Source organism: Abrus precatorius, unplaced genomic scaffold (assembly GCF_003935025.1).
Source record: "Abrus precatorius isolate BTA unplaced genomic scaffold, Abrus_2018 Scaffold8, whole genome shotgun sequence".
Taxonomy (NCBI): Eukaryota; Viridiplantae; Streptophyta; class Magnoliopsida; order Fabales; family Fabaceae; genus Abrus; species Abrus precatorius.
Window position 1 is genome coordinate 28,975,095 of NW_020874428.1, and position 14,688 is coordinate 28,989,782.

Consider the following 14,688-nt stretch of genomic DNA (forward strand, 5'->3'; position numbering starts at 1 on the left):
CCAAAGTAATGATCACATCCTTTACTATTTTCACACACACAAAAATCCTTTATTATTCAATACTCATTTCCAAAGCAAATGGTATCAGTATTCTTAAATTATTGCTTAACTCTTCTTAAATATTGTTTGGGTTTCTTAGACATAATATTATATCTCATTTTAAAGTTTATATGAAAATTATTATTTCAAAAGTTTTTTTTTAAATTTATTTATTGAATTATAAAAATTAAATATTTATAACCAATTATTAAACAAAATAACTTAATCCTTGCACAACAAATATTTTAATTTTAAATTGTATAATTTTTCTCATATATTTATTAATCCTTCTCCTCTCCTTTCCCCCTCTTTCATCTTCCTATCCAAATCACTAACCCCTTTTTTTTTCCTCTTAGTTTCCTCTTTTTTCTTATTCTCTCTTTCCAATCAAACACAACATAAGGTTAAGTAACTCAATTGCTAAAAAGACTATTAAATTAGGATTGTAAGAGATGCATCAACATATTTGTGAATTAGATTGAATTATTTTACGATCAGATAAAAGATAATACGAGACTTGACTCTGTATAAAATATATACATAGCAATTTAATTTAGACCAGTTTTAAAACATAAATCCAATATAATTTAATTAAAAGTAATTTAAATTAAATTGTATTTGGTAATTTATTTTTTTGTATTAAATATTTTATATAAAAATATATGCTGTACAATAGTAACTTTAATTAGTGTAAAATAAATAAAACATATAAAAATTATAACATGAATCCCTAAAAATCAATAATAAGACGTAAATTTAAAAAATTATAAAAAAACGATCAAGTGTTTCAATTTTATAAATACATGATTGTATAAATATTAGTAAATAATTTATTTTATAAATATAAAATGTATATATACAACTAAGTTCGATTTAGATTAGATTAAATTATTTAAAAAAAATTAAGATTCAATTTAATAAAGTAAAAATATGAATTTTCATTTTGAATTAATTCATTTATCGGATCTTGAATTTAATTTTATGATTTATATAGATCGAATTTATGAACACTCTTAGATGCAATTACTTTTCTAACTGAAGAAAATGAGGTAGTTCCGGATGGAGGGGACTTTATCATGTCTACGGCACAGCACATTACTTTCAAACCGGCGACTTGTCGCTTAGCTGGTTCATTAAACCCAACCTTGTACGCCATCTAATCCTTTTCCGCTGCCCCTCTTGTCGCAGTAACGTCGATTTCTCTCGGTTTTGGCTGTTTGGTACGTAGGAAATTGGAAATAAATGCGACAATGTTATCAGTTAATAAAATGGAGAATTCTTTATTCTTTCTGGTCTACCCCAGCCTTTATAATTTAAAGACTTGTCGAATCTACATCTAATAGAAGGTGGTGGTGCTACTCTGACAAGCTGGTGAAAGTGTAAATAATGAACATAGAGTAAACTTGTAAGGTTCAATTATCGTAATGTAATGAACATGGAGCAAAATTGTAAGTTAATTCGTCAAATTATATTGATTATGCATGTTAATTTTTGTTTTGTTTTTTGTTAATTTATAACTATATAACAAACTAGTTTAATTTTGTCTTATTTTTTATTGTTATTTTGCATTAAAAAGTAAATTGAACGTCATTTATAAAATAAAAAAAGAAATTAAAAATTTTAGAGACTAAAACACATTATTCATACAATTTCAATGACTAATTTTGAAATATTACTCAAAAAATTATATGAAACAAGCCTACTTAATAGTATAAAAAGAAATGAAAATTTTACACAATTGTAATCTTAAATTCTGACATACTGCTTGATGGTTTAAAGTTTGTTTTGCGTTTCTCACCTCTTCTTATGCTTTATTCGGAAAGGAGAAATTTTACCTTGAATTTGAAGCGACCCGGGGTGTGGCAATGCTGTGAAGGAAAGTTAAAAATTGAGCAGAGATTGGTCGGTAACAGAATTTAATTAACAGAGAGTACTGTGAAAAAGCTTTTTCCATTTAAATTATTGTACTCACTCACATAACAACATGTGAGCCTTGTCGGAATTTCCAGTAACTTCAATCATCAGTGGAGAGGGAATTGTATTACGGATTTGAGCAATTGGTCGGAAATGAAGGCGCAGTTGGCGTAAAAAGTCGTTGACCCTTGGCAATGGTTGTTGTGTTTCACAGTTTCGGTTTAGGCTAAAGTTATGTGGTGCATTACTAGAGAAGAATGAAACAAAATAATACCAATTATTATTCCAGTTATTTAAAATAAAATGAAAGTTGATAAATCTGTTTTTTTTATCTCATTTAATTATTACCTTTACTTTTCTTTTTCTTCCAATTATCGAATATGAAATGAAATAACTTAGATTTAATAAATTTACCATTTTTCAAATAATAAAATATTAACATTATTTTTTATTCTATTATTCAAAATATCTAAACATAGGAAAAAAAAAAATCCATCTACGGCTACATTTTGGTTGTTAAGTGGGCGGAGTAAAGCGAGAGAAAAAGAGTTGTTAAATACAATCGGTAAATAGTTATTGATTTATCAAACTAATTTAATAAATAAATTCGATTTAATTTAAATCAATATCACAAATTATTGATGTGTAGACATTTGGTAGAGATGAATGATGAACTTCTTAGCAGATAGTTATTTATCATTCTGATAAGAGGAAAATCAATGTGTACACAGAGAATGTTTATTTTGTTTTTTCTACGTGTTTAAATCCATTGCAAGTATGCTCTCGTTGTTGTATAGGGGAACACGACTGCATGTTGATGTTGCTAGGTAGCATCTAAGAGCAGCGGCTTATATAATTTCACTATCCAAAAGCTCTGTTCAGTTCGCTGATCCAGTAGTTACAACTTCATTACTCATTAACCTATCCTCAAGTTTTAAATTCAAGAAGTGCAGCTGTTCCAACATGGATATTGTGGGAATTCTTTTTCGGTTTGTATTTTTCCTTTGTTATTTATTGGCTCGTTTATGTTCAGATTCGCAAGAGATCTTGCACAAGATCAAGTACTATCCACTGTGGCGCAAACTCGTCTTGTAGGTATTTAAATCTTCCTTTGTCCCTCCCTTAATCTTCCATTATGGCCCAGTTTGGGTAAATTTTTATAAAAGTTCGAAAAAAGAAAGATTTTAGCAAGTTGACGTGATCAAGCAATTCCTGGATAATTTTCTGCTTGTTTTGGGCAGGTGAGTGACATTACAACTAGCCGTGACTCTTCTGCATACCAGGAATGAATCGCCCAAACACCATTATATATGTTATTATAGATTTTGTCTCTCTTTTATATCTGACACATGATGAAAAACTTGGGCTTATTCTTGCTTCATAGAAGTGTGAGTAAAAGTAATATTCAGATTTTTAGTTACTGAGCTTGTTCAGACGTACAACTTTATTTATATGACACGTCCTTACCAAGCAATAAACCATTCATATTGTACCAGAAAAAAATAACAGAATACCATTCATATTATATTTTTTTTATGGTTAAATATTTGTATTCTTCACTTACTTTTTTTTTTCGTTGGAGAACGTGTTTTTTCCTTAAAAGCAAATCGCATGCAGTTTACTGACTCATACTTGATGCGTGTTTCTCCATATTGATTCAATGTTTTTTCTTTCATCCATGAAAAATGGATTTCTAAAGAGCTGAGACCCCCTACTTATCAATGGCAGTAGAAACTTCCATCTTATTCGAATTTTTTTTTTTGGCGAAATAGCAAGGTCCCCCATAATGCATGTTATGTGGGAATCAGTAAAAGAAAAACTAAACTATCCCCAAGCATGCTTTGTTCATGAAGTAATTGGCAATTTGACATTCGTTACCAATGGCATTTACATGATAAGAACAAATTAGTACAAACCTCATGAAAAATCTCAAGTATAAGACTATGATACTCATTAGAGTTCATGGAGATATAATAGTTCAATAGACTACGTAGATCTTTTGCGTCTTGAAGGCGGTTGGCAGTTATCATCTCCATCATGGACTCCCTAAAATCCTCTCTTGGATCATAAGAGTTCTTCTCCATAGCTACCATTACTACAAACTTGGTTCCTTCTCTGCTTTGTTGCCGCCTTCTCTCTACATGCCTATCTTCAAGCCTTTCTCTAATCATTTGGTCAAGTCTCTCTTGCACCATGGCATGGGCAAGGCTAGAAACAGAAGGGAACCTATCAGAGGCAGAGCTCTCTGCTTCCTCCGAGGAAGAAACACTAAGCCTGCAACTGCAACACAAGGTCCTGCACCCTCTCTGTTGGAGCTGACGCTGCTTCTGTTGCTTTGAGGCTTTCATTCTGGGACACAGAGACTAAGCTTTGAAGGGAAATTTGTCCAAGAATAATCACTTATGCACAATTGACAAGTGAGGCACGGCAGTGAATTAATCATTATGTTTTGTTTAAAGAACATTCAAAACTAGATTAGGTGTTAGCTTGAAGGCCAGATGGGGGACATACTTATTGTTAATTAAGCCAAAGATCATTATGTTTAACTCAACCTATCATGATCTCAACCCTTTTAGGATAGTATTAGGTGGACTAGAATTTAAAATTTGATCAATATGGGCGGAAAAAAGAGAGGGTTCATGACTCTTGAAGCCTCTTTAATAAGAGCTAGTTGATGACATGCCTAGTAGAGCTTAGCACACACTTCGGCTAGTAATTTAACACTCATGTGCCCTTTGACCCAGTTTCACTTTCAAATTGAGAAAAATTATAAATGCAATGGATGGCCAATTACTAAATTAGTTGATGAGATAAAGAAGTCTAAATTTGTTACATTCTACTTCAATAATGACCTTTAGTCCCAATATTGGATGACTTGATGAATCAAACAAGTTCCTACTTCCAAGCAATTTTTTCTCATTTCTTGTTAATTAAAACTTCTCTTGTACCAATTGATTTTGTGTATGAGCGCGCGTTGATCGTTATTAAATATCCAATTATGGAGAAAATCCGACTAAAGATCCACCCAGCTAATTAAGAATCTCTTTAACAGATTCGTCTTTGTATGGTACACATTACAAAGACAGCAAAACTTGTTCATAAAGCAAAAGAATGTCACTGGGTGATTAGCATGTGATTATCATTGATTACTATGCTAATTTGAGAAAAATATGATCCTCGTTTTTCTGCATTATTATGGTAATTATATGTCAGCAACCAGTACAAGAAGTTGTTTATGCATGCCTTGAAGCACATGTTGCTATAATGATTTTTACTTGCTAGAGATAAAGCTAAAAGCTTAAGTCCCCGGAGAGGAAAGATAACATAGAAATAGAATACCGAAACACAAGACAGACTGTCTCTTAAGTTGTTGCTTTTCTTTAGAATAAGAAACAAGGTGAAAAGAATGAATAGACTCGTATGATTCATATGAAAGCAAAGTTAAGGGACCTCCAATTCTTTATATTTTCCCACGACAAGTCATGGGCATCGATGAATGTTTTCTTAGACCAAATAAATTATTCGGAAAAAGTAGAGTTTTAGTAAGGCCTTTCTTATCTTATCTTTTATTTTTTATAAGACTTGGTAAGGTCTTACTTGAATTTGATTCTTTTATAAATTCAGTTGTACTTATTATTACTACGGTTGGAGTGAAAATTTGATACTTCAATAAATTTTTTGTATTAATTTAACCTCTCAATTTTTTTGTTGTTACAATCAAACGTTTTACTTAATTGCTTTTTTTAAAAAAAAACTTACAATTTTTTAAAATTTTATATTAACAATCATTTTAACAATTTGAACCCTCTTTTTTTAAAGCAATAAAAAAAACTCACAAAACAAAATGTCATATAAATCACAATTTTTTTTTCTCTTCAAAATTCTAAACTTACATCTTATAAGGTACTTCAAATTTAACTTCTAAACCTGTTTAATGATTTTTATTGTATATTTATCTTAAATTCTTAAAATTTTAAGTAAAAAGAGGAGAAGCGGATTTGGCTGTTTTCTACGGGAAAAAAATAAAAGGAGGACTTAATTGAATATTTAAAAATTAAAAAGACTAAATTTAAGTAGAAATTATTAAAACACCAAAACTACACATTAATCATAAAAAATACAACGATGCTAACCAAAAAACATAAAACCATAACTTCTCATTGAGATGGTCCATAATTTCGGGATGTCACAATTTCAAAATATCCTTGAAAATTATGAAATACTATATCATTTTTCAGAAAAAAAAAAAAATCTCTTTGCAATTTGAAGGCCTATCATATAGAGCCATATTGGCTCTCGGTTGACACGATGAAACATACGAATTAATGGTTCTATCATACAACCTTGATCGTTAGCAGACTGGGGAAGGATTGCTCGTAATGACATGGTCAGTTTGTTAAGGTGTTTTCTTGCAACTTCGGTATCTGTTCTACTAATCATGATGAATTATGGGTAATTATCCATGCATTGCGTTTAGGAGATAGTTTACATCTTAATAAGGTCATCATTGAAACGATTCATCTTGTGCTCTTAATATGATAATGGATGTCCTCGTCCTCACTCAGCTTTTTAATTCTCTCATTCATGAGACGAAGAACCTAACTTCTAAGTTTGTTCGCCAAATTTGGCCACCATATTCATATGGATAACAAGAATTTGATCAAGTCCCTTCTTATATCTGTTGCTATATATTAGCAAATCAAGTTGACACTGTGTACGTAAGAAGTTTGGGCTTTTCCTTTTTAGTCACTAAAAAAAATGGAGACAAAGAGAATGAGAAACTATGCCGAATTATTAGCCCAAGTAAAATACCTGGGATTTATGGATGACAAGGAAAGGAAGGAAAAGTAATCCCTTAATATTTTGGTAATTTTTTATTTGAATTTGTATACATTTTTAAGAATTACACTATTTGGCATTTAACTTTGCTGAAAAACAAATACATTAGCATGCATGCGCTAAAAAAAAGATATAAGGTACAACAAACCGATAGAAAAACAATCAAATATAGTTGTATTATATAAAAATCATTAGAATTTGCCGAATATTTTCTTCCGAGTGAAGTTTAGTGGAAAAAAGTTATTTGTGTTGATTTAATTTATAATAAAAATAAAAGAGAAAAATAAACAATTCCCTGTTTGAAAAATGATCAAGATCTATTTGTTTTAAATTTTACAAAAATAAATTTTAAGAAAATAAATTTTGGAAAAATAATTGTGTAGAAATAATATCTAAAATTAAGTTTTAAAAATTATTTTCATTTATACGATGAAACAATATTTTTTAGTGTAAATGTAAATATATATTATGAATTTCACACTTAAAAAAACTAATTTGATTAAAAAATTATTTTACTTTAAAAATAAAAGAAGGCGAAAAACGCTCAAATCGAGACCTAATTTTGGTCGCCGTAATCGGAAGTCTATGGGTTACCAAACAGGCTATAATTCACCCGTATTAACAAGTTTACCAACGAAATGATGTCACCTTCTCAAGCATCTAATCTAATGTAATCTATCAAAGTTAGAAAGATAACCCAACCAACCCTCTTTTTTCCCTAAACGATAACGATAATTGAAGTTTGGTAAGCCTAATTGTTATTTATTTAATTAATTAAAGGATAGTAAGGTAGGTAACCGCTTCAATTTGCTTTTTGCACTGATCACTTAGCAGCAACTCCCTTCACTCTCTCCTCCACAAAATCCAATGGCGCCATCTTTCGCAATTAACGGCGGCTTCACCGGCGGCAGGGTCACTCCTCCTTCCACCACCGGCCGATTTGCCTCCGTGTACAGCGAGGTCCAAAATAGCCGGATCGACCACGCTCTCCCTCTTCCATCCGTTCTCAAAACCCCTTTCAAGATCGTCGATGGTCCCCAAAGCTCCGCCGCCGGCAATCCTGGTCTCTCTCCGTCACTTTTCTTCCCCTTGGCAACTTCAATTCTTGCTCGACTTCGCCGTAATTTTTCGATTTTATCGTTTTTTGCAGAGGAGATCGCGAAGCTGTTTCCAAACCTGTTCGGGCAACCGTCCGCGACGCTGGTGCCGAGTGATGCGGATGCGGCGCAGTCGAATCAGAAGTTTAAGATCGGTGTGGTTTTGTCCGGCGGTCAGGCTCCTGGCGGTCACAATGTGATTTCGGGAATTTTCGGTAAAGGATGATTTTCCAATTGAACTGAATTACTGCTGATTGTGTTTTTTTGAGCTTGTTGTTTAGGTTTATGTGGTTTGGTTTCAATTTGAAAGTTTGATTTTCGTTTTAGATTACCTGCAAGAGAGAGCACAAGGAAGCACATTGTATGGTTTCAGGGGTGGTCCAGCTGGCATCATGAAGTGCAAATATGTTGAACTCACCTCAGACTATATTTATCCTTATAGAAATCAGGTTTATTTTCGTATTCGCGAGTTTTTGGAATATAAAGTTAAGAACATGCTATAAATGTAGTTGGGCTGAAATTTTTTGTTATTTTTTTCTTTTATTTCAATGTTCTTTTGAAATTTTGTTATTTGTATCTTGGGAGCCTCTGTATATTGTGAGTCTTCAACTGGTAAAATCAAATTTTTTTAATTTTTTTAATAATGTTCTGTGGAATAAATATCTGCCTTTCGCTGTGATATTGTTTGTATTTCTTGACTTCTGATGCTGTAAACTTAATGCATATGATATGCCTTCTATTGGTGGCTATTAAATGTAAATGTTGTCAATTTAGGCAGCCTACTACTGTTACTGTTCTTTTCCTAGAAATAATAATCATGCGATCATTATGACAACTAATGGGAACAAGTTCTGTTGTCAGGGTGGTTTTGACATGATTCGCAGTGGGAGGGACAAGATTGAAACTCCAGAGCAGGTTGGCCCATTTGTCCACCATTCTGTATACAGATTGTTCATTTGAACGCTTATAAATCTTCAAGTCTCCAGAGTAATTCATTTTACATGTACAGTTTAAACAAGCTGAAGAGACAGTCCAGAAGCTAGACTTGGATGGCCTTGTTGTTATTGGTGGAGATGACTCGAACACAAATGCGTGCCTTCTTGCTGAGCATTTCAGGTTTTTATAAATGAAATTTACTTTTGGCATAATCTATGTCCAGGAACAAGGGCGCTCCCCTCTCAACCTCTCACTCAAATATTTCTTCTTAATATCATAGACGTAGTCTTTAGCTTCAGGGCCATTTTTTTTTAAAAACTTTTATATGACTTTTATTTCAATACAATTATGCATGTCCGAGTCTTTTGAGCCCATTAGATTTTGTCTAGATCTGTATCAAGAAGCTTTTTCAGTGCATATGTATTTGATTGTTAGTTTATGATTTACCTTCAATATCCTATGACCCTATCAGCTGTCCATCTCTGTTAAATTTGTTTGGCATATACTTAAGAGAAGAAAAAATTACCTTTCATAAATATGCAAGCCTTCCTATTTGTTTATTGTTTGTTTAATTTGGATTATACAGGAGCAAAAATATGAAAACTCGTGTTATTGGGTGCCCTAAAACCATTGATGGTGATTTGAAATGCAAAGAAGTTCCCACAAGTTTTGGGTTTGATACAGCATGCAAGGTGAATGAAGCTAAGCAGTCAGTATTTGCTGTGCATTTATAATTATTGGTCTAATATTTTTTACATTATTGTAAAATTTCAAAAAATTAATCTTATCTTTGAATCACAAATAAATTTCTATACAAAAATTATGCTAATGATGGAAATATCCTAGTATATCAGGGTGCTTTTGAGTGCACCAGATGCATTGCCTTTTCTCCAGCAATTCTGTCAGCATTTTTCATGGAATATTTCTTTCTTATATGTTCCTTGATTTGTACATGATTTATGGAATGTTCCATTCATGCTGCTTTTCCCTTTTCCTTTTATCATATAATAATGTTTTTCTGCTTGGTTTATTTGCGATTGAAATAGCATTGTGTTATCTGTAAATACTTTTAAAAAATAATCTTAATGCATATCCTTTAGATTCCCAGCACCCCCCCCCCCCCTTCTGCCAATTGTTGTTAGATAGCCTTTGGGATATGCGTTTATACACTTGCATGGCCTAACCTTGTTCACATTTTTATTTTAATGAAATGCAGATATACGCAGAAATGATTGGAAATGTTATGATAGATGCTCGATCAACTGGAAAATATTACCATTGTAAGTATCTGAAAGTGGGAAACATTTTAGAACTATAGCAATTAAAGATTAGATGCTTTGTGGAGTTGCACTGATCAATCTTTAATGCATCACCTTAGATATTCAGATATTCATTGCTATTACTATTCATTTGCTTCCCATTTCTTACAAATGGTCCACTTAACATTTCAAGTTTTATACTTAATGCACTTTAGCTCATATTATCACTTGTTCTCATTCTGACATAAAAATCTAAAGTCATATTTTCAACTATTTTGTTTTGAAATCACAAATCCAATCATTGGTACAACAAAAACATGCTTCAATAAAGGCCAATATTTGCTGATTATTCCATCTTCTTTTCATTCAAATTACATGCTTGTATGATATCTTCTTCTTTACCCATTTGACTTTTGGGATAGAAATTGGCTTGTTCCTACACCTTCCTTAAGGCCTCAGGAGTTAGTTGGTCCAACCCTGCTCAGCCATGGGCCTTGGTTTGGGAAAACATATAGCAAAAGAAATAAAAAAGGGGATGACAAGTGGAGTGTGGAGAGTCAGTTTTACATTTCTGTTAGTAGAGTAACAAGAGTGTAGCTGTGTGTGTGTTGCAAAATACACCTCTTTTATACATTTCTCTTCCTCCTTAATACTGTTTTCGGTTTTCATTTTACTGGTTTCTGACACAGTCAACATATCTCTTGTTATGTGATTTTTCTATTTCTGACTCTTGAATTGTCTTTTTGCTCATGGTTTCCTCTTGTTGAAAGGATCATTTTCATAACATTTATGAATCGTTGACAAGTCCATGAATATAAATCTGTGTCCTCAAAATTAGGTTTGATGGAATTGGTTCTGTATTTGTTGGAGCTTCTTTTTTATTGAATAACTAAATACGAGGCTTCATATTTTTGCATTCTCTCACTCTCTCTCTGTCTAAGCATGTGTGTGTGTGTGTGCCCGTACCTTACCTGTTCATTATTGTTCTCCGTCATCTGTCTGCAGTTGTGAGGCTTATGGGGCGTGCAGCTTCACACATTACACTGGAATGTGCTTTGCAAACTCATCCAAACATTACTATTATTGGAGAAGAGGTTTGTCATAAATCTGGTCATTTATCTAGTGTTTGGGTAGTTTGTGGGGTTGATGAAATCAAGATAAAATGCATCCTTACTGATCTTGTGATTAAAGTTTGCTAATTGGCTCTCCACTGCTCATGATTTTTGTAATATTAATGTTAAGTGAAAGAAAAATCACTGTTTGGTACAGCTTTGTAATCAGAGAATATATAATTAAATGAGGACATAATCCAAAATTTTGCTTGCACATGGTTCTGAATAATCACTTCAATATAAAAATGCACAGATTGTGATATTGCAATACTGATGGGCTGATGAAATATTTAGCAGCCTTAAGTAACTAGTACCTTCCAACATTCGCCCCCCCTCCCCCTTTCCCAATCCTTGCAAAAGATGTGCATTTCCTTGTTCAATTTTTCTTAGATTCATTGATATGTCAGATCTCTCTATCAAATATTTGATTTGACCTGTAAATATCTCATTTCAGGTTGCTGCCAAGAAGCTGACACTGAAGAATGTCACTGACTACATTGTAGATATCATTTCTAAAAGAGCTGAGGTGAATTATAACTATGGGGTCATTCTTATTCCTGAAGGTCTAATAGATTTCATTCCTGAGGTAGCTATCACTCATCACAAATAGAAATTTTTTCTATCTGTTCGATGTTTTGGCATCTGTTTATTTACAGTCAATATGCAAATACTTGTAAATGAAGTTCATTTTTATATTCTATTTGTTTGCAGGTCCAGCACCTTATTGCAGAACTCAATGAAATTCTGGCCCATGATACCGTGGATGAGGATGGGCAATGGAAGAAGAAACTCACTGATCAGTCATTACAGCTTTTTGAATTTTTGCCTCAAGCAATTCAAGAACAATTAATGCTTGAAAGAGATCCACATGGAAACGTTCAGGTGCTTAGCAGTGCTATGGTGCTATGCTTGCTGTGTTTATTTTCCCTTGTAACACAATTTGACTTAGCTTCAATGTTGGTATACATTCCCATTCAGGTTGCCAAGATAGAAACAGAGAAAATGCTCATTCAAATGGTTGAAACTGAGTTGGAGAAGAGAAAGCAAGAAGGCACATATAAAGGCGGCTTTAGGGGGCAGTCCCACTTTTTCGGGTATCTAATTTAGATATCATTGTTGGAGTTGCAAGATTTGATGATATTCTAGAAAAAAATAAATAAATAAAAAAGTTCTATGGTCCTGCTTTATACTTTGCCTTTAACCTGGATTAGAACAATTTCTTTTGACCATACATTTGCTAATGTATCTCTATCTTTGACTTCTTTTGTTAAAGTTTGTAGTTACTGACACACTTTTAAATTATGCAGTTATGAAGGAAGATGTGGCTTGCCAACTAATTTTGATTCTACTTACTGTTATGCTTTGGGTTATGGTGCTGCAGTCCTCCTTCAAAGTGGGAAGACCGGATTAATATCATCAGTTTGTGCCAATGCTCTTCTCACTATCTTCTAATGATCAAATTATATATTTCTTCTAGATTGGTTTTAATGATTGATAGTGGTTGAAATTGTTTGAGAATGTTGAGGTCATTGACTCAATTCTTGGGTTTGCTATGATATTTTGGTCAGGTTGGTAATTTGTGTGCTCCTGTAGAAGAATGGACTGTTGGTGGAACTGCCCTCACTGCACTGATGGACGTGGAAAGGAGACATGGTATCTTTTGATCTATTGGAGCTTTCGCTTTGTTCCAATACCTTATCTCTGAATTTTTATTCATCAAATAACATTTTGTCTCCATGTTTCAAAACTTAGATCCATAGTTATATAAACCAAATGTATTGCAGATGACATTCGCTATAATTGAATTTTAAATTAGAAACAACTTTTATATTTGACAACACAGCAATGTTAAAATTCCAGAATACATGTGTACATTTCATTTGTTTGGATGCTTTCTCTAATGTTCTGCTGTTTAAGAATTGTGTGATTTTCTTTGCAGGTAAATTCAAACCCGTGATCAAGAAGGCAATGGTGGAGCTTGAAGGTATATATATATATATATATATATATATATATATATTCTTTCATGGAAGGATGACAATAAAATGAAAGGGAGGGAAAAGTATTTTCTTTTATGAGTTCATAATGTGGCACAAAAGATTAGTTTTTTTTACACCTCGTTGTTGATCACCATGACATACTTGATAGCCTAACTTTCAAGTTAATGGGTACAGATTTTCTGTTCTTTATAAATGTGGATTAGCAAATATCAGATACATAACAATTGCTGTTATAATACCTACTTCAATTGTCGTGGAGTACTGAACGACTACATTTCATGTTGAATCCTCAGGAGCGCCCTTCAAAAAGTATGCCTCCTTGCGGGATGAGTGGGCCCTCAAGAATCGGTACATCAGTCCGGGTATGCACTGACTATTCTTGCATTTACTGTTTCTTCCGTCTGCACCTTAGTCATGCTCCTTTGTTTTAGTTTGGAAATTGTATTGCCGTTTTATCTTAGCTAGAAATTAGTGCGGTAAGTTGAAATATCTTTTTTTTTGGTCGAGATCTTTGAATGTTGAACTGGAGCAACGCTCATGATGATGATGATCTTTACTGTAGGTCCAATTCAATTCACCGGCCCAGGATCCAATGCAATTAGTCACACGCTACTCTTGGAGCTTGGTACGCAAGCATAGGCATATTACAATGCCTTCTTTTTGACGGTGGTTATTCACGTTTTATGCGAGCTACTGCAAATATATAATAGAACGGAGATTAGTCAGGGCTTGTGTTTTTGACTTTGGAACTAAGCGAGTGGATAATAGTTTATGCGTTAGTCGATGTGCATTAATTGGTAAACACGTGCTGCATCAACATCATCGACTTATGTTTATGTTTGGGAATATTTCGCTGCATCGTTCATTTTGTCTCGCCATTTTGGTACCATAATGTAAATTTAGGAGGTCGAGTACCTGAGTGGGAAAATTGTAAGATGGATGGTGTTTATCTAAGATAAGGAAAGCTAATGGAACTGCTCTGTGTATTGAATCAAGTGCGAGGCTGACCACGGTAACGAGTAATGTTTCTCCCAATTTACACAATTTTCCATATAGCTACTTGATTGTTTATTTTGTTAAACAAAAGTAGGCTTATACGAGAGTTTTTGAAAATTTTATTTTTCAGAATAAGTTCCAGACATATTATTTAACGTAGAACGTAGATTTCATGGTTGATTTTAGTTACTTGGGCATTACTCAGTGCATGCTTGGTTACCGTTGAAAAATAGTTTTACACGATGTGGAATATATTTATAAATAATATCTATAATTAAGCTTAGCTTGGACATATTTTAATGACACTTAACTTCAAAATAAGCAAACAATTAATATAACTCGTAGAATTAAATGTTGAAGTTTCCAATCCCCTTAGCGACAACTAAAATGGATAGTATTCCTTTGATATACTCGTCATAATTTAAAAATTAACTATATTTTTCTAGTTTAATCAACGATTTTGAATTTTAGTTTGAATATGTAATTATGTAAAATA

The 14,688-nt window shown here is 32.8% G+C and overlaps 1 protein-coding gene across 3 annotated transcripts; it reads left to right on the forward strand.

The window, feature by feature from the left end:
• Positions 1 to 7,433: 7,433 nt before the first annotated feature.
• Positions 7,434 to 14,232, forward strand: LOC113846483 (pyrophosphate--fructose 6-phosphate 1-phosphotransferase subunit beta). 3 transcript variants are annotated; one of them, XM_027474820.1, is made up of 17 exons: positions 7,434 to 7,537; positions 7,627 to 7,855; positions 7,943 to 8,104; positions 8,217 to 8,338; positions 8,751 to 8,804; positions 8,899 to 9,005; positions 9,412 to 9,517; positions 10,042 to 10,105; positions 11,090 to 11,178; positions 11,651 to 11,782; positions 11,908 to 12,078; positions 12,175 to 12,290; positions 12,504 to 12,615; positions 12,765 to 12,849; positions 13,136 to 13,180; positions 13,490 to 13,558; positions 13,759 to 14,201. In XM_027474820.1, exons 2-17 carry the CDS (start codon positions 7,660 to 7,662, stop codon positions 13,833 to 13,835), a joined length of 1,707 nt encoding a protein of 568 aa, XP_027330621.1. In that variant the 5' UTR covers positions 7,434 to 7,537; positions 7,627 to 7,659; the 3' UTR covers positions 13,836 to 14,201. The 3 variants fall into 3 exon arrangements, 2 of the variants coding, with proteins under 2 accessions (XP_027330621.1, XP_027330620.1); XR_003501688.1 differs by having other exon boundaries at positions 7,439 to 7,855; positions 13,371 to 13,558; positions 13,759 to 14,232; XM_027474819.1 differs by lacking the exon at positions 7,434 to 7,537 and having other exon boundaries at positions 7,585 to 7,855; positions 13,759 to 14,191.
• The last annotated feature ends 456 nt before the right edge of the window (positions 14,233 to 14,688 follow it).